General features: G+C 51.0%; 1 protein-coding gene across 2 annotated transcripts in view; it reads left to right on the top strand.

Annotated features, from left to right (window-relative positions):
* Positions 1-27008, top strand: part of MECP2 (methyl-CpG binding protein 2) — a 60265-nt gene extending 33257 nt beyond the window's left edge. Inside the window, exons 1-3 of one of the 2 annotated variants that reach the window (XM_049644488.1) lie at positions 23313-23332; positions 24503-24557; positions 24667-27008. In XM_049644488.1, coding sequence (XP_049500445.1) covers positions 24795-25586 — 792 coding nt within the window. In that variant the 5' untranslated portion in view covers positions 23313-23332; positions 24503-24557; positions 24667-24794 and the 3' untranslated portion in view covers positions 25587-27008. Of the gene's footprint in view, positions 1-22981; positions 23333-24502 lie in introns of those variants that run through there. The other variant, XM_049644487.1, reaches the window with a different exon arrangement.
* Positions 27009-27015: the final 7 nt, after the last annotated feature.

Below are 27015 nucleotides of genomic sequence, written 5' to 3'. Positions count from 1 at the left end.
TGGCACATGCATCAGGAAGCCAGCAGTAGGGGCTGATCCAGTGACGAGGTGATGATGGTGGTGGTGCCCAGGGTTGGGTGTCCACCCGGACGACCCCAGTGGTATAACTGTGGCTGTGTTTTCAGTTGAGCAGTTGCTTTTCTGGGCTTGGTTCTCTAGTCTTTTCTCCATTTCCAGATCTGCCGAAGAATTCCTTTGTGATTGAAGTTAACTGGCGTCAGTTTCTGTTGCTTGCAGCACAGGACCTTGATGTAATACATGGGGTCTAGGGAAGGTAAAAACATGCTACTTTCACAATTTTATCTTAAGTATAGTAGACAAGCATAGGTTCTTGAGCCATGTCACCTTAGGATTAAATCCCAGTTCTCGCCTACTACCTGTCAGGTCACTTCTCCCTCCTTGAGCCTGTGTTGCCCTTGACAACATTGCTTTGCTGTGTTGCCGAGCATTCAGTGAGATGGTCAAGTGATGATTGTGAGAGTATTGGGGAAACCGTCCTGGTCTGAGCTGTTTGGTTGACTATATATTGTCTGGGTAATGGCCTGGTAACTTAAGAGTACTGACAGCAGGTCAGAGGGCCCTTCTGGAAAGCAGGTGAGGAAGGATAGGAAGCACCACTGGTGCCCGCTTTGAATGACCCTGGCCTCCTTCAGAGCACAGTGCTTGACAAACAGAGGCTATTTGGTGAATGAATGCACGCATGCCTGTATGTTTGGGTGCAATTTTATGGGATTTGGGTGAGTCTGAAGTGTCAGAATGGTTCAGTTGCAGATCACCACCATCCAGTGAATCATTCTAGGCTAACGCTTCCAGCTGGACACTGGGAACAATGATCTTAGGCTATTCCACAGTTGCCTGTTGTGAGTGCACTTGGGGAGAATTTTAAATTTCCTTTCCAGTCTAGACTTGAATGCAGCAGCTCTTACTGCAAACTTACAACTAGTCAGCCGCTAACAAACAAAGAGCGTGAACAGGAAATTTATAAAAGAAGAGGCACAGGGGGCTTCTGGGTGGCTCAGCGGACTAAGCGTCTTGAGTCCTGATTTCAGCTCAGGTCGTGATCTCACAGGTCGTGGGTTCGAGCCACGCGTCGGGCTTTGCGCTGACGGTGCGGAGCCTGCTTGGGACTCTCTCTCTCTCCCTCTCTCTCATGCTCTCTGTCTCTCTCAGAATAAATAAACTTAAAAAAAGAAGTACAGCTTTCCAGTGAAGATAGCAAAAGAATTCTACCTCAATGATAATCAGAGACACAAGTGAAAACAAAGATGCCATTTTTACCTGCCAAATTTGTAAAGGTGAGAAGGAGTGAGAACACCTAGGGCCAGCTAATACTGGGGGTTTGCTCCTGCCACACAGCTCACTCCCCATCAGCCTGCACACCCAGCCAGACAAGGCCTTTCCTTGTCTACAGGCGTGTTTGGATCCACTGTTGAGTGGGTGACCTATTCACATTGTTCATAACTCACGAAGTGCACACTCTAGGGTGACCCTTGGTCTGTAGACCTGGCCTCTCTGCAGGGAACAGCCGCTTCCAGGATCTGATGGAGTTCCTGTGAGGTGTTCTGTGCACGTACACACAATTTGAAACCTAATTTTATTTTCCCTGCACCTGCTTGGGTCAGTGTGGCTAAGGTATATTTTTGTCCATTTTTTCTGTTGCTAAGTTTACTAGCATGAAGTTGTGCCTAACTTTTATAAACTTCTGTAGCATCTGTATTTATGTCCCCTTTTTTGTTCTAGTATTGTTTACTTGTTCCTCCTCTGTTTTCCTTGTCTTGTGGAATTTTGTTGGTTTTATTACTTTTTCAAAGAGAAAACTTGGGGCATTTTTGTCCTGTATTGCTGTGTGTGTCTACAGTTCATTACATTCTGCTTTTATCTCTGTATATCTTCTACCTTCTTGGAGTACATTCTCTGGTTTTCTTTTTCTTCTCAAATTATAGACTTAACCCATTGATTTCCTTCTTTCCAAATATAAACACATAAAGCTGACCTGCAAACTATTTCACATGTATGCATCAAGTTTTGATGTGTACTATCATCACTTAAAGTCAGCTGAAAGGGTTTTGTAATTCCCTTTATGATCCTTTATTTGACTCCCCCAAATTATTTTTAAAAACTTTTAGGGGTGCCTGGGTGGCTCAGTCGCTTCGGCTCTGGTCATGATCTTGCAGTCAGTGAGTTCAGGCCCCACGTCGGGCTCTGTGCTGACACCTCGGAGCCTGGAGCCCGCTTCGGATTCTGTGTCTCCCTCTCTGTCCGTCCCCTGCTCGTGTGCACGTGTGCGCACGCACTCTCCCTGCCTCTCTCAAAAATAAACAGACGTTAAAATTTGTAAATAAAAAAAATGTTTAACGTGCATTTATTTGAGAGAGCGAGCAAGCACACACAAGCAGGGGAGGGGCAGAGAGAGGAAGGGACAGAGAATCCCAAGCAGTTTCCATACTGTCAGCGTAGAGCCAGATGCAGCAGCTCGGTCTCGTGAACCTGTGAGATCATGACCTGAGCTGAAATCAAGAGTTGGACGCCTAAGTAACTGAGCCACCCAGGTGCCCCCGGAAAAACTATTTAGAAATGTGGGGTTTTTTTCTTTTTTTCATTTCCAAGCATGTGGTTTTATGGATTGTTTTCTAGTTGCCATTGTAAAAAAACAAGTTTCTAGCTAAACTGCACCGTGGTCTGAGAACGTTGTCTGTGGTATCTGCCCTTGCTGACAAGTACGTGGCTGCCTGAGCGGAATGTTGGGCTCTCAGGTGGGAGTGCGGGGGCCCCTGTGAGCTCACCTCCCCAGTCTCATTCACTGGGTTATGAAAGTATCCTCTCTTCTTACTGTCATTTTGTCTGCTTGATTTACCCACCGCTGGGGGACGTGTCTCAGTCTTCTGTGCTGGCAGACACATCAGTGTTTTCATAGGCTTTGTTGATTTGGGCTCTGTTACTTATTTTGAGGGAAATGGTTCTGTCTTCTGGGTGAATTGAACCCTTTGACATTATCAAGTGACTGTCTTTATAATTAAGCGTGCTTCTGGCTTGAATGTGACTTCATCTGGTGGTAGTAGCACCTCATCACCTGTGTTTTCCGTCAGCACTACCACTTTTCATTTTCTTCACTTCTGTGTCTTTGTGGGTTAGATGTAGCACTTAAAAAAATTTTTTTTTTAATCTTTATTTACTTTTGAGAGAGAGAGTGTGAGCAGGGGAGGAGCAGGGAGAGAGGGAGACACAGAATCCAAAGCAGGCTCCAGGCCCTGAGCTGTCAGCGCAGAGCCCGACGTGGGGCTCGAACTCCCGAGCCGTGAGATCATGACCTGAGCCGAAGTCGGACGCCCAACCGACTGAGCCACCCAGGTGCCCCAGATGTAGCTCTTGAAAGATGGCAGATGGCTGGATTTTTATAAAATCTGTTTCATTAGTTAACATCTATTTAATTAGTAACGTAGTTTTGTTTATGCCATTTTGTACATTCCGATTTTTCCACATTTTCTGTTCTTTATTTTTTTCTTTCTTGCCTTCTCTTGGACTGAGGCTTTTTTTTTTTATTGTGGTAAGATACATATAATCTTTACCATCTTAACCATTTTTTAAAAATATTAATTTATTTGGAGGAGAGCGCAAGTGGGGGTGGGGGGCAGAGAGAGGGGGAGAGAGGACCCGAAGCGGGCTCTGCACTGACAGGCTGACAGCAGTAAACCCAATGCGAGGCTCGAACTCACAAACCGCGAGATCATGACCTGAGCCAAAGTCAGCTCAACCGACTGAGCCACCCAGGCTCCCCCTGTCTTAATCATTTTTAAGCGTACAATTCAGTGGCATTAAATACATTCGCATTGTTGTACTACCATCTCTCAGATTGAGTTTTAATTGGTGTCACACAGTGTACATAGTGCCATACACTGTCTTTTCATTTTCCATTTAACAGTAGAAAATATCTCCATTGTTACGGACTAAAGTGTTTGTCCCCTCCCCCTAGGATTCATATGTTCCCTCCCTAACTCCTAATGTGATAGTATTTGAAGACGGGGCGGCCTTACGGGGGTAATTAGGGTTAGAAGAGGACGTGAGGGCTGGGCCCCATGATGGAATTAATAGCTCACTCCTGCCCTTCTACCATATGAATATGCAGCAAGGGCTGTAGCTCCTTATTTTGTCCCCAGAGCTAAGACTTTTCACTGGGAGTTTGGTTTTTGCATTCCCAGATTTATAAACCTAAACCTAAAGGTGGCACATGAAACACTAGAACCCAAAACTGAGCTCAGCTAAACTCAAGTGCCCCAGAATTTTTGTCCACCAAGTAAGAGTTTCATGGATGACCACACAGTGGTTTCCTCAGTACACTTCAATTTGATAGTTGGTCCTGGGAGCGCAGAGAAATCAAGGTCAGAGCATGTCTGGAAAACGATCATAGGCTGAACAAGGTACTTCTAATGAGTGAGTAGCTCTGTGAGCTCCAGGAAGCTCTGATCTTCCAGTCGGGGGTCCCATGGCCCCTAGAGATGGTGTCACACATGTCAAGTTAGCTGGGCAGGCCCTTTTCCACCCAAATGCTGCCCCTTCCCTGGCCCCACTTCAGGAGCCTCCCACTGCCCACTGGGCAGTCCACAGGTAAGTCTCTGGGTTTCAGCTGACATCCCATTAGGTGGCGACAGAGGGCACTTAAAAAGAAGTTGGAAGGAAATAAAACTTGTTTTGCTTCATGTGAGAAAAGGCACGTGGGGTTATGTGCACATTAGTCAGATTTTACCACCCAAGGCATTTGAAGTTTTTTCGCCCTTTTTTCTCCCTCCTTTTCTCCTCAACCCACTGCCTGCCCTACCACCTCCCCCAAAGTAAAGTGGATAGATCTGAAGACCAGACAGCCAAACCCCATATCCTCTGGTCTCTGTCACAGTTGATAGCAGCAGCAGGCATGCAAACTGGGACCCAGCCCCACCCTTCGCTGTCCACGTCCGGGGAGCCAGCCCACCCTTGCCTGTTCCTTTATTTCTGCCACCTCTGTCTTCTACATCCCGTCCTCCACCAACCTGGTGCAAGCCCTCGTCTCCCAGGACTCCTGCAGTAACTTGCCAACTCTCCTCCACGACGTCCCCAGAGTCAGCTCTCACTCCCCTGCTTTAAACCCAAGAACAGCACCACTGTCTTCAAATGGCATTGGGGCCCCTGACACGACCCCTGCCTCTTTCTGTCCTCTTCTGTTGCTGTTCTTTTTCTCATACGTGTACCCCTCAGCTGCCTGCCCTCATACTCCTGGCTATGTCCATGGTTCCCTTGCCACATTTACCCCTCTTGCTTATTTTTTTAAGCTTATTTATTTATTTTGAGACAGAGAGAGCAGGGGAGGGGCAGAGGGAGAATCCCAAGCAGGCACCACACTGTCAGCACAGAGCCCGACGCGGGCTCGATCTCACGGACTGTGAGATCATGACCTGAGCCAAAATCAAGAGTCTGACGCTTGACCCACTGAGCCACCCAGGCGCCCCGCCCACTTACTCTTGAAGACTCAGTTCAGGTATCTCTTCCTGAAGAGAGCCCTTACTAAGCCCCCGGGCCTTATTTGGGTTACAGCCTTCTCTTGCAGTCCTGGCTCCCTGCCAGTACCTCATGCCGAGAGAACAGACTGTTGACTGCACATTGGGGTCACATGGGTCACACAGCCCATAGACCCCAGGGAGAAGGAGAAGCTGTGTCCTCTGTATTCAGGATCCATGCTCATAAAAAGCACGCTGTGACACTCATGCCACTCTGCTTTGCAAGCTCACACACTCCCTGTCGGAGGCTTGTTCACTGCCCCAGACGGTCCCCCTCTGCCGAGGATTTGGTGCCAGGCCCACAGTCTTTGTTCCTGTGTCCCAGTCCTTTCCATTCCAGAGGTGACTTAAGTGTGCATATAAGATGGCCCTTAACCTCCTCTGTTGCAGTGACTTCTGCCACCCACTGCCATCATCACAGCCTGGACTTTGTCATCACTGGAAACTGCTCTACCCACAGAGCTCTAATAGCTCCACTGGTGACACAGACTTCCTGTGCTCCTAGCTCACTGATTCCACTCTCCCCGGGACCCTGTCAGTTTTCTCTCTCGTGACTCATGCCCATCGCCATACAAACATGTTGTAGAATCTCCCGTCTTCACTGTGCACTCCCCTCCTCAGCTCCCATGCAGTTTTCTGTTAGCCCTTTGGCCAAGCTCTTCAAGACTTGACTCCTTGCCTTCCCCCTCCTCACTTGCCACTCTGCTCAGCCCAGTCTGTGGAAGTTTTCCTTCCCCCACGGTCCACGGAGCAGTCTTGTTAGCCCCCCGTGGATGTCCCCCCGTGGGAGTCCATGTTGCCACGGCCAGTGGCGAGTCTTCCTCTTGACGTGGTTGTCCCCTCTTGGAAACCCTTCCTTCCTTGTGTGTCTCTTTGGAGACCCCACCCTTTCTGGTGCAGCATCACTGGCTTAGTTTTATTTTTTAGACACCTCATTTCACATCTGAGCCCCCTTCTTTGTTTGGGGGAACTCTCCCTCCACCTTATGAATTTGATGGGAGGCCAGGTGACCTGACTGTAGTCACTAAAATGCCAGATGCTTTCCTTTTTAGTTTCCCTTTCAGCCAGGGCAGCAGTCGGCAGACTATATCCCACGGTCAAATCTGGCCCACTGCCTGGTTTTATAAATAAAGTTTTATTGCATCCCAGCCCCACCCTTCCTTAATGCATTGTCTGTAGCTGCTCTCCCAGTATACCAGGCAAGTTGAGTGTTTGTGACAGAGATCATGTGGTCTACGAAACAGAAAGTATTTACTGTCTGGTTCTTTACAGAGAGAATGGCCTGAGCTATGCACAAGCGTATGGGTGTGTGCCCCGTATGCTGGTCAGACCCGTCCTCAGCGGGGATCAGGGCCAGGAGAGGAGCCTTTGCTCAGCGTCTGGGCTGCAGAAAGGACAAGTTCCTGGGCCACGCGTTGGCCGTGGTGCCAGTGGTCAGCGCTGCCCCCTGCAGGGTGGCAGAGGCAGCGCTAGCTGCCCTGCACCTGCCTGACAGCAGTGAGATTTGGAATGTTGTTCCTGGCCAGCTAGACTCAAACCTCTGCCTCCAGCCTTCTAAGGATAGTCTGGCCACCAAGGAGCCTTTTCTCTTTAATTTTTGTTATTGTGGTAAAATACACATAACAAAACTTACCATTTGAATCATCTTTAAGCGTACAGTTGTGTGGTATTAAGTACATTCTTGTCATGGAAACGTCACCACCTTCTATCTTCCAGTAGCCTATTGATCAAGTCCTTGTCTGCATGAGTCAGCCAGAGTTGGTCTCTGTCTCTTGCCACCAATAATCTGGGCAGATACACCTAACCGTGCTTCCTCTGCCTTGGTTCTCTTCCTCTACTTCCTTTGCTGACTCCTTCTCATCACAACTACAGATAGTGGGGAGAGGGTTGTCCACATTTGGCGTCCAAGGTGCCCCAACCTGCCTCTTCAGACCTCTGTGCTGAGCACCCCCAGATGTTTGTCTCTAGCCCAGACCTCTCCCGCAAACTGCGGACTCACATGTCCAGCTGCCCTTTAGATCTTTAGAAGGTGAAATGCCTCAGTGTTGAAAACATCAAATTTGGAGGTCAGAACCCTTGATCTGTGCTCCCCCTGCCCCCAGCGCACACACGCCCTCTACTGCCAGTGCCTACACCCTGCATTGGCCCCTTTGCAGCGCAGAGGTCACTGCAGGGAGTGCGGTCCGCAGGCGGCCTCCAACTCCTTTGGGCTCTGCTGGGCTCCAGCTGCAGAATCCTCCTTGCCGAGGTCATGTCGCCGCTTTCAGGGCAGCACTGAGGTGACTGAGGTGGGGTTACGATGTCCCACCCCGCCACCTCTATCCAAGGTGCTCAGGCACTTTGTTGGGCCTGTGGTACACTTCAGCTTCTTCCTCTTCCCAGGTCCACTTCCTGCCCCCTTTTTTCACAGATGCCCATCCCTAGTAAACATTTACTACCCCAACTGTGAGCTCACCATGCAACATCTTGTGTCTCACTGTCCCTTCACCCCTCTTAACACTCTCTATCTTCCACATCGTTAGAATGATTTTTTAAAACTTTATTTGGTCATGTCACTCCTCTGGGGGCCTCTTATCTCTCAGAATGAAATCCAGGATCCATTGCCTGGAAGCAAAGCCAGCTTCCTGGGCATGTAGCCTGTACAATGTCTGGGGCCTAGAAGAACCAGGCTTGGTTTGTTTATATATTTTATTTATTAAAAAAAATTTAACGTTTATTTATTTTTGAGAGACAGAGCACGAGCAGGACAGGGAGACACAGAATCCGAAGCAGGCTCCAGGCCCCGAGCTGTCAGCACAGAGCCCGACGTGGAGCTCAAACCCACAAACTGTGAGATCATGACCTGAGCCGAACTCAGACGTTCAGCCGACTGAGCCACCCAGGTGCCCCTAACCAGGCTTGGTTTAATGTCTTACTGTAGCCATCTGAAAATTCTCCATTTTTTAATTTTTTTTAACGTCTGTTTATTTTTAAGAGAGAGAAAGTTTGAACAGGGGAGGGATTGAGGGAGAGGGAGACCCAGAATCCAAAGCAGGCTCCAGGCTCCAGGCTCCGAGCTGTCAGTGCAGGGCCCAACACTGGTCTCGAACTCACAGACAGCGAGATCATGAGCTGAGCCAAAGTCGGACGCTCAACTGAGTGAGCCACCCAGGCGCCCCCTCGTCCATTTTTGAACAAGAGGTCCTGAGTTTTCATTTTGCACTAGGCCCTACAAATTACATGGGCCAGCCTGCCTCATTTTTAGTTCATTTTCTCCTCCTTGTTCACTTGGCTCCAGCCCACTGCTCTTGCTTTTCCTAGAACATGCCACATTGTTCCTAGGTCGGGGCCTTGGCTCTTTCTGCTCCTTATATCTGGGCCCCACTTTATATGACCCACTCCCTCATCCCTCACTTCCTTCAGGTCTGGGTTCAGACTCCTCTCAGAGAGGCCTCCCCCAGGGATCAGGCCCCTGCCCATCTCCCTGACCTCACCTCTGACCTCTGCTCGGTGTGTGTTGCACACGCATGGACACAGCACAGATGACCGTGCTAGGATTTGAGCTCATTGCAGGCTGGCCCCCGAGCCTGTGCTCCCACCACTGCACTGAGCTGCCTTGGGACCATACAGATGGTTAGAGCTCCTGGTCTGCTGATGTCTGCCCCTTGGAAGTCCTTGGAAGTCGCTTGCTTTTTCTTTTTCCCTCAGGATACCAGAAGCATTCTTTCTTTCTTTGTTTCTTTTTTAATGTTTATTTAATTTGTTTTTTAAATTTACATGTAAGTTAGTTAGCATAGAGTGCAACAATGATTTCAGGAGTAGATTCCTTAATGCCCCTTACCCATTTAGCCCACCCCCCCCACAGCCCCTCAGGCAACCCTCTGTTTATTCTCCATATTTAAGAGTCTCTTATGTTTTGTCCCCCTCCCTGCTTTTATATTATTTTTGCTTCCCTTCCCTTATGTTCATCTGTTTTGTGCCTTAAAGTCCTCCTATGAGTGAAGTCATATGGTACTTGTCTTTCTCCAACTGACTCATTTCACTTAGCGTAATACCCTCCAGTTCCATCCATGTAGTTGCGAATGGCAAAGCAAGATTTCATTCTTTTTTGATGGCCAAGTAATACTCCATTGTATATATATATACCACATCTTCTTTATCCATTCACCCATAGATGGACATTTGGGCTAAGCATTCTTTCTTTTATCCTTGAAGTGGAGGAGGTCGAGCAGAGTGTGTCTCACTGAAGTGTTCCTTATCACGTTTTCCTGGGAACACATTGTGTTCTTTCAAGATGCAAATGTAGCTCATCTTTGTTTCAGGTCTGTTCTCTTACATTTTTGGTAGCTTCTTCTGTTCCATTTTTTGGGTTCCCTACTATAGGGACACAAATTATCCTTATGTTGGATTGTCTTTGTCTCTCTTCCAATGCTGTTAGCTTTGCTCTAATTGCTTTAGCTCTTGTTTTTTCCATCTGCATTCACTGTTTGGCTGATTTGATTTTCAGCTATATATGTTCTGTTTCTGGCTGTTTGTGAATGTATTTATTAGCTCTGAAATGGTGTGTTTTAGTCTGAAGTTTGTCTAGGTTGCGAATTTGTCCCTTTCATCTTACTGTGTTTTATCATCTCATCTTTGCCTTCTTATTGAGAACATGTTCTTACAAAGTTGTGAGGAATTTCCTTCTCTTACTTGCAGTGTGTTCTCTTCTTGGTGGGAGACTTGGCCTTTCCTGAGCCATCTCCCTCCCTATTCCTTTTTCCCCCCCTCTTTTGGCCATAATATGTTTGCAGAGTTACCATGCTATTTCCAGATATTCTGTTTGCTTTGGTACAGTGGGGGAGTTCCTGGCTTTTTCTTCCTGGTCTCTTGGCATCCTTTCTCACCGCTTTCTCTTCTGGGCTCTCATGGGCCCAATATTGTGTGGTCAGCAAGAAGTTGCACACTGGGAGAGCCGCGCCCTGGGGTAGTCGTTAGCAGTATTCTGGATTCTTCTCTCTTTCCTAAGAATTGTGTTAAATGTCTTATAGCAGGGCACCTGGGTGGCTCAGTCGATTAAGCGTACAACTCTTAGTTTCAGCTCAGGTCATGATCTCACAGTTGTGAGATTGAGCCCTGTGTTGGGCTCTGTGCTGACAGTGTGGAGCCCGCTTGGGATTTTCTGTCTGCCTCTCTCTGCCCCCTTCCCCCACCTCGCCCGTGCAGGTGCACTCTCTGTCTCTGTTTCTCAAAATGGGTAAATTTTTTAAAAATGTCTTATACCAAGGTTCATTCCAACTGCTGAGGGACATCTATACCGTTCCTGTAGGGATGCACGAAGGGTGCACCCCAGGCTCTGGGCAGTTCCCTGGGTCTGTTGTGTTCTACTCCAGAGCAGTCGAGCCCCCACCGACCCACTTTGCTGGGTACCTCCCAGCAGGAGGTTCTGTAGCCCCTGGGTCTAAAAGGAAAAAACGACAGACTTCCACCCAGTTGCTTCTCTCCAGCTTATTGGCTGAGGTCTCTGGGTATTTTTGGCTCCCCAGCATGGCTTCTGGGGGCGGGGCAGGAACTCCAGTAGGCTGCTGAGCAGGTTTTATGTCCCTTTCCTTTGTTTGACAGAGTCTTCCCCTCACACGTCTTCCCACCTTTGTTTGTTTCTAGGTTTTATTAGAGATTGGGAGGGAGCAAGTCCGTGGGAGGTTGTAACCAGCCATTTGAAGCTAATTCTCTAACCCATGTGGAATCGATCCTGTTGTGTGGTATGTGATGCAGTGGAAGTGGAAGTGGTCATAGGAAGCAAGTCATAGCCCTGTCCCCCATACTTGCTCTGGCAGTTCACACGTGCTCATTCCAGGTAAATGCCAGGCTCCGAGAAGGGAGTTCCAGTGGGCTCTGGGCTGCAAGAACAGTATTCAATCTTCCCGTTGTATTTTCTCCCTGGTTAGTGTTTTGACACAGGGAAGTGACTGAAGGTGCTGATTTTTTTCTTGTCACCAGGTGTGTTACTTTTTTAGCCAGTCCCCAGAGTTATCTATGGGGTGGAGGTTTTAGTCCCTGCTGCTTGCCCACTGCTTCCCCATGACTTTGAACCCCTGTCATCCAAAGCCAGGGTCAGTGTAGGGCGGGGGTGCAGGCTGCTGCTGGGGAGGTTGCTGGGACAGGTGGAACCTCCATCCGTACCTGTGTGTCTCTTTCTGGGTGTTCCAGCAGTGCGGGCTCCCTGGGGCACTGCGGCCCTTCTCTGCTCTCCCCCTTCTCAGCAGTTCCCCAGGGAAACCCCCCAGCCTATTAACTGGCCTTTCCGTGGAGGCCACTAGTGGTATTCCAGGCCCTTCCATTTGCCACCAGCAAACTGCCCTCGGGCCAGCCTGGCTCCGAGGTCCTGTCGTTGTGCCCTTGAAGATTTCCTAGGGCTGTTGGGGAGTCCTGTGTGCAGACCTCGCTGACGGGTCCCTCCTGCACTCCCGTATCTGAGCAGGGTAGAGCGGTGCGACCAGTACGGGACTCACACGGAGCCCGATGGCGCCGTATCTACAGCAGTCTCTCGGAGTACCTCAGCCGTCGCTGGCACCCTTATTTGCCAGCACCGATAGAGATTTCCCTTCTTTTTTCTATTTTGTTGGCCGTTTCAGTGGGCTCAGACGTCATCACTGGGAAAAAGAAGCTTGTCGGGCGTGCAGATAGGAGGTGACCTACACTATAGGGGGAGACACAGTAAGGAAAACAAAGTGAGCTGGCTCTTCTGCAGAGTTCTCTCATCCGTTCCTGGAGATCTCCTTTCTGCCCCTTTTTTCCCCCAAACACATATTGTTTCCGTTGAAAATTTATTTTGGCAGATATTCTGTTCTTCAACAAAAGCAGCCAACGTTCTGGTAAAAGTCTGTAAAACTTAGAGTATACCAAGGTAAGAAGAAAACCGCACCAACAGAAAAGTGGGGGAAGAGGTAGCTGTGGGAATGTACTGCCGGGGACCAAAAAGGCAAATATGTGAGTGCACGTGGAAACTGGCTGCTGGGATGTTGAAGACTGGATATTTGTCGGGGCACCTGCATGGCTCAGGCGGTTGAGCATCGGACTTCGGCTCAGGTCCTGATCTCGCGGTTCGTGGGTCCAAGCCCCGCGTCGGTCTCTGTGCTGACGGCTCGGAGCCTGGAGCCCGCTTGGGATTCTGTGTCTCCCTCTCTCTCTCTGCCCCTCCCCTGCTCCCGCTCTGTCAATCTCTCTCTCAAAAATAAATAAGTGGTAAAAAAAAATGTTTTTTAAAAGATTGGATATTTGTCATGAGGACACTGGAGGCCCAGGGTCCGGGCACTCACGCAGAGGATCACCACGAGCACCCTGCGGCATGTAGGAGCAAAGGCACCGGGGAACGTGATGGAAGAGAAGTTGCTGGCTGCGGAAGGTAGAGAATGGAGAGCAAGGTCAAACAACATGGGCTTTCCAGGGAAAGAGACGAAATAGCAGAAACATCAGGAATGAGGATTGGGTTCTTGATTTCCTCCCGTTCTCCTCTCCTCTGGCCAGCTCCCCGCACAGTTGCCTTCATGGAGACAGCCGCGGGTGAAGCCACCCTGCTTGGGTTGCCGTCATGATCCACAACCTCACCAGCTCTACCATCTTGGACCCTCCCCTCCTCCCGCCGCCAGCAGCCCCACATCCTCGGGTCACAGTGTTGCCATTTCATCCATATTCTGGAGTTCTTCCCCTCCCTTCCGGGGTCTCCCCTTTCACAACACTCCTCACAACTGCCGATTTCAGTACTGTCTGCTTTAGAAGATGGTCAGCACCAGCAGAAGGAGAAGCGGGTGCCGGTAGAAAGCTTGTCTCTTTGCTGTAGCGCCCCCGGCCCTGGCACAGCTCATCTGCCGTACCTCGAAGGTGCTTGAAGGATGTCAGCTACTGAACGAGTGAGTCGGTGAGATGAAACGTTCCTTCGCGCCACTCCCAGCGGCCTCGCTGTGATCACTTCCGTTTAAAGCTTGCCCCTACCCGCTAAGCCTTCCAGAGTGGAAGCGGTTTCTGCTGCCCTCTGTTACTCCTGTCTAGTTCCAGACCATTTTCATCAACTCCAAAGGAAACCCTGTGGACAGCAGCCCGGCAGTTCCTCAGAAGGTTAAACATAGAATTCGCATAGGACCCAGTATTTCCACTCTAGGTACAGGCCCGAGAGAATTGAAAACACACACCCATGCAGAAACTCGTACACAGATGTGGTAGCATCTAAAAGGGGGAAACAACCCGGGTGTTCATCAGCAGACGTACGGGATAAAAAAGTGTGGTGTTCTCATACAATGGAACGTTGGCCGTAAAAGGGGATTAAGTTCTGATACACACTACAGCATGAATGAGCCTAGAAAACATGCTGAGTGGAAGGAGGCAGTCACAAAAGGCCACATATCGTATGATTCCATGTATATGAAATGTCCAGAACAGGTAAAATCCGTAGAGACAGAAAGATTAGTAGTTGCCGAGTGCCGGAAGTAGGGGGGCCTGGGGGAATGACTGCTTAATGGGTGTGGGGTTTCCCCGAGGGGTGATGAGATGTTCCGGACTAGATAGTGGTGATGGTTGCACAACGCTGTGAATGTACTAAGTGCCGCTAATGGTAAATTTTATGTGTGTTTTACCACAGTGAAAAAAAAAAAAAAAAAAAAAAAAAAAGATGGATCAAACACTCTCAATATTTAGCCAACAACCTTCAACTCGGCTAAATGCCTAGTCATTAAACTTTTTTTTCTTTTTTTGTCATTAAGCTTCTTGAACTAAATTCTTTCCAGCTGTCATGGTTACCATGTTCTGGGCTTCAGAGATGGCATTCAGGTCAGCTTGGTCCAGTCTACTGGCATGTATCACCCTTGGTTCCACGCTGGCCTCTTTTCCTCAGACAGACGGCACGGCCACTTGCCTGGGCTCCTCCTGCGGCCAGCCAGCCAGGGTTGCTTGGAGACAGCTGCGGGCTCTGAGTCCGCTGGGGCATCATAAAACCTACCTTTATGATTTAGGGCAATAGACAAAGTCAGGTGTCATTTTAGCGGGATGTTACAAAACTCGGGATCTAATTCACATACCGTGAAATTTACCCTTTAACGTGTACAGTTCAGTGGCATTTAGTACGTTCACGGTGTTGTGCGACCATCACCTGTGCCTGGTCCCAGAACGTTTTTATCACCCCTAAAGAACTCTGTACTCGAGAAGTCCCTCCCTGTTTCCCACTATTCCCAGCCCCTGGTAATGACTGATCTACTTTCTGTCTCTGTGGATTTGCCTGTTCTAAACATTTCCTATGCATGGAATCATATAGTATTTGTCTTTTCGTGGCTGGCTTATTTCACTCAGCACAGGGTCCCCAAGGTTCATCCATGTTGTAGCCTGGGTCAGAATGTCCTTCTTTTTTAAGGCCAAACAACATTCCAGTGTATGGATAGACCACATTTTGCTGGTCCACTCGTCCGTCAGCAGACACAGGTGTTGCTTCTACCTTTTGGCTGCTGTGAATCGTGCTGCTGTGAATACAGGTGTATAAATATCTCTTCGGGTCTCTGTTTTCAGTTCTCTTGGGTCTACACCTAGAGCGGACTTGCTGGGTCATGTGGGAACTCCATGTTGGACCTTTTCAGGAGCTGCCGCCTGCCTGTTCTCCACAGCAGCAGTGTTGGTGGGGCCCTGCTTGTCTTTGCCCACGTGTGACGGCCTCGTGCTGTGAAGAGGAGAGCTAGTGTGTGGCACCAGGGGCCATCACGTGGGGAAGATTCTCCCTTTGACTGTCAAGAGCTGTATTTTATTTAGTTTTTGAAAACATAGGCGGTTTCTCTTGCATCTTCTGAAAACTGGGGTATTAAAAAAATACACTGAATTCAGAGCCACTGAACTTCAGGTGCTACGGCTATAGCCTTTGAGTGGAACCCCATTTGCTCTTTTGCTCCCCAGACACCACTGAGACTCTCTTCCAGTGCCAGTTTGATTTCTCTCAGATCTCTAAAGGGGCTGAAGCTGGCATCTCAGAGTGCTGCTGCCTTTATTGATTCATGCAGAGAAGCCGCCTCGATTCTGAGATTCTGCGGCTCAGACCGAGGGTAGGAAGGATTGGAAGCACCGAGTGAATGACGCTGCAGGGTGGAAGCAGCCCCTGCCAGAAGGCCGTTTCTGTCTCCTCTGCTCCCTGGCCTTTCGCCTGAGGAAGTAGCCACCACCTTGCCCTCATGGGTCGCGGCCCCACTGTGATACTTGGGCTCCTTCTGCAACTCAGGGGAATGGGTGACTAGAAATGAAAGGTGCTGAGAAATGCTATATCCTGACATTGGCCCCATGCGAACATGACTGAGCTTGGACCGGGATATTGCTGTGCCTCTGGAAGGTTCCCTGGAGCTCACTTTGGAGGGAGCTGGATGCCAATTCAGGTGAAAAACACCTTTCAGCCGCTGCTTTCACCTGGCTTTGTAGCCTTTTTCTTTTGTAATCCGAAAGCCTTGGGGACTGAATAGTCCCTCCTCAGTCTCAGTTGTTGGGCCAGCCGCACCTGCCAACCGTTGGTTGCCTGCACCCCTGTAATGTACAGGAGCCTGGGGCCAAACTAGTGCCGGGTGCAGCTTCCCAGAGCGGTCTTCTGCAGGGTTACTGTAGGTTCCTTCCGTTATCAAAGTACAGGCAGTGCTCTCCATCAAACCCCTTGGGATACAGTGATTTGGCTCGAAAACAAGATTCCTGCAACTCTGATTTTCCTTCACCAGATCAAAGAAAAGATTGGATCTAATGTTTGCGTTCTAGCAGCACAATTACTAGATGATGTTTTATTACTCAAGAGCTTTTCATGCTTCGTAGATACTTAAGGTTAGTGAAGGCCTTTCTGTTCCAATGTGATATGTGCATTTCTGGAAAAAAAATCCCATGTTCTACAAATGACACAATAAAAAGAGTTGTTATGGGGAAAAATGGGTGGGGTACACCACGCCAAACCTATGTGATTTGGTAACCAGGGCTTGCTAACGACACCAGAGATGATTCTGGCTAAAATTTTCATTGAAACACAGAATACCAGGGCACACTGAGGTCCCCGCTGGCATTTGCGCCCAGCATTGCTGTCAGCCGACCCTTTTCACCGTGACCCCCAGATTTGTGCTTCTTTGCACATGAGACACAGATTCTACCGCACAGTTCTTTTGACATTTAAAGTAGGGTCCTAGGCAGGGCTGCCTTCAGCAAGGATTTTTTTTTTTTAAAACACCGGAAAATATCTTGACACCTTCCCTTCATTCACGCTCACAGCTTCACCATATAGAGCATAACACTGTGGAAAACATCGTGGGCCTTTGAGCCACTAAACAAAGGCACTTCCACAGGGATTCCAGCTGTCCCTCTTAATGTATTCGTGTAATGTGAAGGTGTTCCCTTTAATTGTTAGAAAGCTTGCCCGAAACTGCTTCAGAATATTGCTGTCAACCGGCACAGCTTCGGTGACACGGATGTCTTCCACACACCCCTTTTCAACCGTGCTGCCATGTCAGTACCACGCGTTTCCCTGAGTCACGGCCACTGCGTCACACTCCTAAGAGCATCCGGTGCATTTTGACCCTCAGGAGTTTGGCGCCGTGCTAACGTGGGACCACCTTCATGTTCCCCGCATGCCCCATTACTACCCATTTAGTGCCTTCGAACCAGGGGCCGGTACCGGATCGCTTGTTGCCTCGTGCTGTCCTCTTTAATTGGGAGTAGCTCCCGAACTTTTTCTTCCAGGCCGCAGACGGTTTTGAAGGGTCCAGTTCCACAGTTGGGTGGAATGCCCCCCCTCTCTTTGGACTCTTCCAGTTGTTTCCTTATGACCTTAGTTACCTCTTCTTGCAGGATGGGACAGTGTTGATGGTCCTCCTGCATGGCACTTCTGCCATGGTCAGTGGTGCTCAGTTTGATCACCTGTTAAGGGGGGCGCCTGCCAGATTTCGCCGTACAACAGGATCCCCTACCTTCCTTCCCTTACTCTTTAAACCGTGTATTCCTTGCTTTTTCACCAGCTTGCAAGTGCAGGTAAAACTTTTTAAAGTGTCTTCTCCAGTGTCTTCTGGAAGACGTTCGGTCTAGCATTTTATGTAGTTTGCACAGGAGGAGCGTCTACAGACCTGATGCTGATCCTTGGAAGCCTAGATAGAGCCCATCCTCCCAGTGTAGCCATCCTCCATACTGCTGCCCCCGTGACCCCACCCTCCCTGTCACCATAGACTGTCACTGCCTGTGCTCCCAGGCCCTCACTGTGACCGCCCCAGCCTCATCCCCTGCCAGCCCTAACCCGCCAGCGCTCAGCAGGCCACAGTAGCACCCAAACTCATCATTTATTCGCTTACTCAGAGCGTGCCTGCTTGGGTGTTAAGCTAGCCCGTGCTCGTCAAAGCTGTTAGTCAAAGGGATACGGCCATCAAAAGAAGCATAGGTAGTACAGCGTCTGGGTTGTGATGGCCACTTGGCACTCCTGTGCCTGGCCCTGTGCATCAAGTGGAGAGATGACGGTTAAGAAGGCACATGCCGTCTAGGGGGCATTGACCCACATAGTGGTGTATTCCAAGTACACTGGGGTGCGTAGGGCGTTCTTGCTCATGGGATTGGGGGGTGGGGCAGGAGCAGGGAAGGCTTCTCAGAAGTGCCATCTTAACTGAACCCAGAAGAAGAGAGAGGGGCCAGTCCAGAGACATTGCTTACACAGGATAGGCGTCGTTAGTCGCTCCTCCTCCTAGGGATGGGGCTGTTGATATCGCTGGCCTGTCCTGAGCCCTTCTTGCCAGCCGGTGGAGCTCCATCAGCCCCGAAACCCAGCTCAGGCCTTCCTCCTCCGGGGAATCCCCATCTCTGGGCTTCCCCTGTGCCTGGAGCAGGGAAGGCTGCCACTGTTTTTTTGTTACTTCGTTGTCCCCCTGACTAAACTGAGGGCTCTTGAAGACCAAAGAATGATGTTAATTCTGCTCTGACGTCCCAGCCCCTGGCAGAGTCGGGCTCAAGGCAAGGGTGGTTGATGAACACATCGACTCAACTGTGACCTCAGATGAGTTGTCTTGTGTGGTTGGACTTCCTTTGCATCTGTAACACTGAAGAGTTGGGTGGGTGGCTTTTCTGAGGGTACTCTCAACTCCAGAATATATGAACTTGGGAACTAGGTGCTCACTCCGTTCTCATCTCAAGATTGTGTGTGTGCATGCATATATAAGTGGTCTGATTCAAGGGGTGATAAAGAGGGCTGTTTGGTGTCTGAAAAAGTATGTGTTTCAGCAAACTCCATAAACCCCTGGTGGGGAGGCCTTAGGGAGTTGGGGCACCCTAGGATTGAGCAGGTGGATTACCTGTTTTGCATTTTTACCTCCAGTCCACGCCCAGTGGAATGGCCTCCAGGCTTCTTTGTGGGCTTTTGTCATTTGTTTTTGTAGAGAAGTAGCAAGTCAAAATAAAGTAGCCAACACCTGTGTGCACCTCAGTGCACAGAATTGAAAATCACCATATTGTCATAGCTGCCTCACAGAATTTTAACTTAAAAGGACTAAAATATGGGCACCTGGGTGGCTCATTCGATTAAGTGTCCGAGTTCGGCTCAGGTCATGATCTCACGGTTTGTGAGTTCGAGCCCTGCTTCGGGTTCTCTGCTGCCAGCACAGATCCTGCTTCAGATCCCGTGTCTCCCTCACTCTCTGCCCCTCCCCTGCTTGCAGGCACACACGCACTCGCTCTCTCACTCACTCTCTCAAAAATAAACATTTTTTAAAAATAAAAGAACCAAAATATCACAGAGTTAAAGGCCCTTTTATTCCTCATCTTTGGTGCTATTAAAAGTTTGTTTATGGGGCACCTCGGTGGCTCAGTCAGTTAAGCGTCCAACTCTTGATCTCAACTCAGGTCTTGATCTCAGGGTCATGAGTTCAAGCCCTGCATTGGTGTCCACGCTGGGCGTGAAACCTACTTTTAAAAAAAAGTTTGTTTATTATGCACTTAGATAGGGTTTAAAGGTAAATTTTATGTTATAACTGTTTTATCACAATAAAAAGCTTTTTTAAAAAACCCGAACAGTTCACTTGGGCCCAAGTCAGAGTCTGGGCACAGCTGGGTCTCCCCTCTGTGACTAGTATCAAAGAGCTACGTTCTCCTCTCCTTGAACCTCTGTCAAGGTGGCTATAACCAGCCCCTGTTCCTGGCCCAGGATTCCCTGTCCTCAGTCAGTGGCACCACCATCCTCCTAGGCATTGGCCATGGTCCTCAGTTCATCCCCTCCCCTCACCCACACCAGCCTGCCTATCAGCTCTGTCACTCCACCCCTCATCACATCCCAGTCTGTCCGCTGTCCGCACCCTGGGCCACAAGGAGACCACTGCAAGAGCAGGCTTCTCAGGGCGCCTGGGGGGCTCAGTTGGTTGAGCGGCCAACTTCGGCTCAGGTCATGATCACGTAGTTCATGTCGGGCTCTGCTGACAGCTCAGAGCCTAGAATGTGCTTCGGATTCTGCATCTCCCTCTCTCTGCCCCTCCCCTGCTCGCACTCTGTCTCTCAAAAATATATAAACATTTAAAAAGACAGGCTTCTCACGGGTCCTCCCTGCTTTCCTCTCTGGCCTCCCCACAGTCTGCTCTGATCCAAAAGTAGAGTGATCCTTTGAAGATAAGAGCCCTCGTCCCACCCCCCACCCAAGGCGCCCCAGTAGCAACCTGACAAAGCCCTCCACATCTCTCTTGAGGCCTCTCTCTGCTGCCCAGAACCTTCTGGCACATAGCCATATGGCTTGCCCCCTTGCCTCCTGTAGGCTTTTCTCTCTTTTGTCCCTCATTGTGTTCCAGTCAGTGTGTCCTCTTGGATACTCCCCTTGCCACAGTGTCATCTAGTACAAGGAGCCCTTCCAGCCAGCCCCTGTGTCCTTTGACTTTCCCTTTCTCCTTCTAAGCACTCCCCTGCCTTTCCATCCCCACAGGCCACCTCGGAACCACAACCACCCGCTTCTCCCAGGGGCTGGCCTGGTTCCCTCCATGGACGCGGGGTGCATTCCCTGCCCCTGACGTGTCATACTGGGTCTTAGATATATCCCACCAAGGATGTGCAGAGCACTGTGGTCAGAGATATTTGAAATAAATCTTTTCTCTGCGGTATGTTGTCAGTTTGATACACAGTTCAATTCATTTGTTTGTGTTTGTATTCAATATAGTATGGTTTTGTCACCTCTTATCTTCATTTTCATTTTGGTTATGATGTAAGCTCGTATGTGATTCCAAGACACCTTGTGCCTGTACCTTCCCTCATTCGCACCCACCCAGGACTAGGAAGCGCTTCTTACCTCGTTGATCACGCGAAAGGCGAAAGGCGGCCTATGATCCATCGATCTGTAGGCGATCTGCAGGGGCTCCACCCTCTCCAGCTGCATGGCTCTCCACGCTGTGGCCATGGTGTTGCCCATTCCTCACATCCTTGCTGGCAGCTGTCTTGAGTTGTCTGCAGTATCGGGCCACGAAAAATAATGCCGTTACAAATAACCTCCTACACCTATTGTGTTTTGCATTTCTGGGAGTGTCTCTTGAGGATAGAGTTCTAGAAGGGATTGCCATTGATGGCATCGGCACCCTTGATTGTATCTAAGAGGAGTTCCTGGGACGTGTGGTTTGTACTTGACCTTACAGTGGTTAAACTATTTGGGGAATATAAGTGAGCATTCTGAAGAAGCCAGACCTTTCCCACGGGTGCAGTGTTGTTCTCTGACTCCAGGACTGTCCAGTTTCCAGGGAGCAGCCCTGGCCTTCAGCAAGCAGCGCCCCTGTAGACTGTGTGTAAGTGACTGTTCCAGTCCATCCACCACTCTGATGCTGACAAGCTCCCTTTCTCCCCTCTGTGATGGTGGGTTGCAGGCCACGCCCAGCTTCCCAGGATCCTTCTTCATTTCCTACTGGGAAGCTAAGACTGTGAAAATGGAAAACTAAGCTCTGGGAAAACTAAGCTCTGTGCTGTAACAGGCTAGGGACCCTCACTTTTCAGTAAGAAAAAGTCTCCTACGGGCCTTGGACTGAATCAGGGTGACCGTGAGAGCCAGGCTCAGAGCCCTGAACTGCTAGAGGAGGACCCAGGATGCGGAGAATCTCAGGGGTGCGCCTGTCTCCCTACCCCTGACTTGAGCTGTTCAAAAAAGGCATGTCCTAATGGTGCCAAGTCCTGATACTAACGTGCCTTTGGCAACTTACCCACATCATTTGAATCGGGTTTGCATTGCACACCACAGTGCCTTCATTGAAGTCTCCCCAGTGTGAACAAGGGGGAAGTTGCTTGGGGCAGACCGGCCGTGAGGCAGTGACCAATGCTGACACAAGCCAAATGGGACCGGACAGCTCTAGGGCTAAGATACTGAGGACAGGAATAGTCTGATTCTTTTCTAGAATGAATTGCTGAGAGACCAGCAGACAGCCGATCCCGAGCCCACAATTCCTCCCAAGCCTCCCCGGCCCCGGGTCATGTTCCAGCCCTCTAAGCCCTGCCTGAGAACATCGTGGCCAGGCTCTGATTCCAGGGCCCAGGGCCTCGTGGTGATCATTTCTGACATACCCAAGGAAGGGACCCTGCCAGGTGGATCCGAAGTATGGGGAAGGAGCTCTGCCAGTTGAGGAGGAGCGGGGAGGGTGCTCCTCTGTGCCTTGGTCTTTGCCTCTCCGTTCCGGTGGTCGTTGGGTGGTCATTGGTCGAGGCCAAGGCGGTCCTGTGTTAGAAGGGAATGTCAACCGTTTCCGATTGCCCGAGTTGGCCAGTCTTTAGATAGTGCCTCTGGGATGTTGGTACCTATTGTCGAGATGAGGAAACTGAGGTATGGGATGTTGGGGTCACTTGCTCAGGTCCATGTTTAGAAATTGCCAAGTCAGGATTTGAGCTCAGCTTGGCTGGCTCCAAACCTGCGTGTTCTTACCACAGCACCGTGCTGTGCGCCACCTCCCCGGGGGGTAGCGCTAGGCTGTGTCACCATCAGCGAGTCGTCCTGTGCCCCACAACTGCTTTTGGTCAAGCACGCATGGGAGAAAATCTAAAATACAGAGGCCATAGTAACACCCAAGCCAGGCCTTCATGAAGAGTAGCCCTGCCCACGTTTTGGGTGGGCAGCTCCCTGTCCGGCAGCCAAGGGCCTCTTGTTAGCCAGCAAGCCCAGAGGCCCCTGGGCACGGCTTGTAAATTGGCCTCTTCCAAGGCAGTGTACTAAGAAGCCACATGGTGTTTCTATCTGGAAGAATGCCACCTGTACAAGCTGTTTACTGTCCTGCATGCTAGGGGTGGGCGTGGGGCAGAAGGCCTCACAGTGGTCACAGCAGGGGAGCAAAGCCCAAAGCCCCCAAAGACCTCCTGAAGGGAAAAGGCGTCAAGATCCGATGAGCTTCGGCTGGCGGGGGGCGGCGGCCCTGTCTCTCAGAGCCCCGCCCGCGCCGGCGTGCTCCAGGCCTGCCGATGCTGACGTTTTCTACAGACTGCTGTTGTGTTCCCTGTGATGCTTACATACTTATTTAACACTTCAGGGAAGAAAAGTCAGAAGACCAGGATCTCCAGGGCCTCAAGGACAAACCTCTGAAGTTCAAAAAGGTGAAGAAGGATAAGAAAGAAGACAAAGAGGGCAAGCATGAGCCCCTGCAGCCACCCGCCCACCACTCTGCTGAACCAGCAGAGGCAGGCAAAGCGGAGACCTCAGAAGGGTCAGGCACAGCCCCAGCCGTCCCGGAAGCTTCTGCCTCCCCTAAACAGCGGCGCTCCATCATTCGTGACCGGGGACCCATGTATGACGATCCCACTCTGCCTGAAGGCTGGACCCGAAAGCTGAAGCAAAGGAAATCTGGCCGCTCCGCTGGGAAGTATGATGTGTATTTGATCAAGTAAGTAAGGGCAACTCGTGTCGTCTGCAGAGCAGGGAAGGCTGGGTAGGCAGGAGGCGGGGGGCAGGTGCTAAGAAACTAATGGGGATCCCTTAAGAACGGCAGCTCTTCGTTGCTTGTCGATCAGGAAAATGTGTGTGCATCAACCTATCTTGGGTCCGGGGGGGGCGGGGGGACTTCCCTAATGAACACCACTTGCGGGCCCAACCAGGTAGGTTTGGAATGACCGTGTGCAAAGATCACTGCCCTGAGTGAGGCATGCACAGGGTAGCAGGGCTTTACCCCACCAGCCCTTGGGTCTTGTCTGAAGATGGCATAGCAGTAGGGCCTGCCCAGGGCCACAGCGAGGGTTGGAGTTGACGGGGCTCGGTCCACTCTGTGGATCACGTTGGGAAAGGTGAGCTCTCTGACAGGGCCTCCGGGGAGAGACACAAGTGAGCACCATGTGCCTTTCCAGCTGTCCTTTGTGCATTTGTCCAGCTTCGGGCTGGTCGTTGGGCATTTTCTATTGAAACAGAGTAACTTCCAAGCCAGAGCTTCAGAGGAAGACTGAATGAGTAGTGCATTTCAGTTCTGGCCCTTAGACGATCCAGAAAAGGTTAACAGACTTTGAAGGACATTTGCAGACAACCTCGTTTGATTCCAACAACTCTGAGAAGGGTGAGCAAAGCATTATCCTATTGACAGATGAGGAAACTGATCCCAGAGAGGCTAAGCGGCATGTCCAGGTTCAGACAGAGGAGTGCTCTACTTACTGCCTGGACCCAGGCACCAGCCAGCAGGGTAGGCCCCAGCCTGGTGGCTCAAGAGGGTCCCTAGGCCTGGCCCCTTTGGGGGGCGGCCAGAGGAGGGGCCTTGGTGGCAGACGGATCCTCAGGGGCATCCAGGCAAGAGCCAGAGAGCAGCCAGCACCGAGCTGTTCCGTCATTGGAGCACGCCCTAAAGGGGCCCACCACCACCCAGCGCGACCTGACTGTGGCCGCGCCCCTCTGTTTTAGCCCGTTTGGCTCTTCTCTAATGTGACTGGCCTCTCGCTCAATAGCACCATCAGGCAGGTCGTAGCTGCAGAGCATCCTGTCGGAGAGTTCACCACATTCTGCTCTGCCCCATATCTGACATTCCTGTGGAAGCTTCTAATCGTTCTTTGTGTCTCTCCATTTGTTCCCACAGTCCCCAGGGAAAAGCCTTTCGCTCTAAGGTGGAGTTGATTGCGTACTTCGAAAAGGTAGGCGACACCTCCCTGGACCCTAATGATTTTGACTTCACGGTAACTGGGAGAGGGAGCCCCTCCCGGCGAGAGCAGAAACCACCTAAGAAGCCCAAATCTCCCAAAGCTCCAGGAACTGGCAGAGGTCGGGGACGCCCCAAAGGGAGCGGCACTGCGAGACCCAAGGCAGCAGCATCAGAGGGTGTGCAGGTGAAAAGGGTCCTGGAGAAAAGTCCCGGGAAGCTTCTGGTCAAGATGCCTTTTCAAGCTTCGCCGGGGAGCAAGGCCGAAGGGGGTGGGGCCACCACGTCAGCCCAGGTCATGGTTATCAAACGCCCCGGCAGGAAGCGAAAAGCCGAGGCCGACCCCCAGGCCATCCCCAAGAAGCGGGGCCGAAAGCCAGGTAGTGTGGTGGCGGCCGCCGCCGCGGAGGCCAAAAAGAAAGCAGTGAAGGAGTCTTCTATCCGGTCCGTGCAGGAGACCGTGCTCCCCATCAAGAAGCGCAAGACCCGGGAGACCGTCAGCATCGAGGTGAAGGAGGTGGTGAAGCCCCTGCTGGTGTCCACCCTCGGCGAGAAGAGCGGAAAGGGACTGAAGACCTGCAAAAGCCCCGGGCGGAAAAGCAAGGAGAGCAGCCCCAAGGGGCGCGGTGGCAGCGCCTCCTCACCCCCCAAGAAGGAGCACCACCACCACCACCACCACTCGGAGCCCCCGAAGGCGCCTGCGCCGCTGCTTCCGCCCCCGCCCCCGCCCCCACCCGAGCCCCAGAGCTCCGAGGACCCCGCCAGCCCCCCTGAGCCCCAGGACTTGAGCAGCGGCGTCTGCAAAGAGGAGAAGATGCCGAGAGGAGGCTCGCTGGAGAGCGACGGCTGCCCCAAGGAGCCAGCTAAGACTCAGCCCGCGGTCGCGACCGCTGCCACGGCCGCAGAAAAGTACAAACACCGAGGGGAGGGAGAGCGCAAAGACATTGTCTCGTCCTCCATGCCGAGGCCAAACAGAGAGGAGCCTGTGGACAGCCGGACGCCCGTGACCGAGAGAGTTAGCTGACTTTACACAGAGCGGATTGCAAAGCAAACCAACAAGAATAAAGGCAGCTGTTGTCTCTTCTCCTTATGGGTAGGGCTCTGACAAAGCTTCCCGATTAACTGAAATAAAAAATATTTTTTTTTCTTTCAGTAAACTTAGAGTTTCGTGGCTTCAGGGTGGGAGTAGTTGGAGCATTGGGATGTTTTTCTTACCGACAAGCACAGTCAGGTTGAAGACCTAACCAGGGCCAGAAGTAGCTTTGCACTTTTCTAAACTAGGCTCCTTCAACAAGGCTTGCTGCAGATACTACTGACCAGACAAGCTGTTGACCAGGCTTCTTAGGGTGTGCCTACACCTCCCCTCCCACCCGGACCTCCCCCCTGTGTGGTCATTAGGGACAGAGAGTGCTTGAGAGGACACGCCCGTTTTTCGGTGCCGGTGCCGTTGGTGCCCCAGTCTGCCCTCTCCTCTCCCCCTCCCCTGCCCCACCCCTATACCCCAGTTCCCCACCCACATTGGGACAAGGAGGTGTGAGGCAGGAGAGACAGTTGGATTCTTTAGAGAAAAAGACAGAGATGGCCAGTGGCTACAGCCTGTGTGATCTCACCCATGGTGGCACAAATCTGGCCCCACGCCAGCCCCAATCCAAAACCGACTAGGACATTTCACAGAACAGGGAAGTAAGCACCTGTTCGCTCCAGTTCCGGCATGGCTAGGAGGGAGTCAGTCCTTGAGCTGCTGGGTGTAGATTGGCCTGAGCCGCAGGAGAGAGGACGGCCGGGGGGGGGCCGTCCTCCAGTGGGTGGCGCTAGACAGAGGCCGTGGAAGCCGCAGGACAGGGCGCGGGCAGGCTGGCCCCGGCTCCTCCGGGTGGCAGAGAGCAGTGGGGCCGATGGAATTCCTAGTCGCTCAGAGCAGTCTGTGACTGGTAGACAGAGGCCTAGTGGACAGGTTGGGGGGCCAGGGGAAAGGAGGGGAAAATGTTCTTCCAAAACTTTCCAATTCTACTCCTTTAGGGACAGCTTAGAACTATTTGCACTATTGAGTCTTCATGTTCCCACTTCAAAACAAACATGCTCTGAGAGCAAACTGGCTTGAACTGGTGACACTTTGTCCCTCAAGCCACCAGACGTGACGGTGTTTAGAACTACCTGGATCTGTATATACCTGCGCTTGTTTTAAAGTGGGCTCAGCACATAGGGTTCCCACGAAGCTCCGAAACTCTAAGTGTTTGCTGCAATTTTATAAGGACTTCCTGATTGGTTTCTTTTCTGTCCTTCCATTTCTGCCTTCTCTCATTCACCCTTTCATTTCTTCCCTCCTTGTTCATCCCTTCTGCGCCAGGTACCCACAGTCTCCAACTTTACCTGAGTTGATGCTGGTCAGCTCAGTCCCCCAGATCTCACCCTGCCCTTGGCCTTCCCACTGCCAGCCCCAGCCCCAGCCCCAC

Source organism: Panthera uncia, chromosome X (assembly GCF_023721935.1).
Source record: "Panthera uncia isolate 11264 chromosome X, Puncia_PCG_1.0, whole genome shotgun sequence".
Classification (NCBI taxonomy): domain Eukaryota; kingdom Metazoa; phylum Chordata; class Mammalia; order Carnivora; family Felidae; genus Panthera; species Panthera uncia.
The sequence above is the reverse complement of the archived record's forward strand: the minus strand, read 5'-3'. Positions and strand labels throughout refer to the sequence as shown.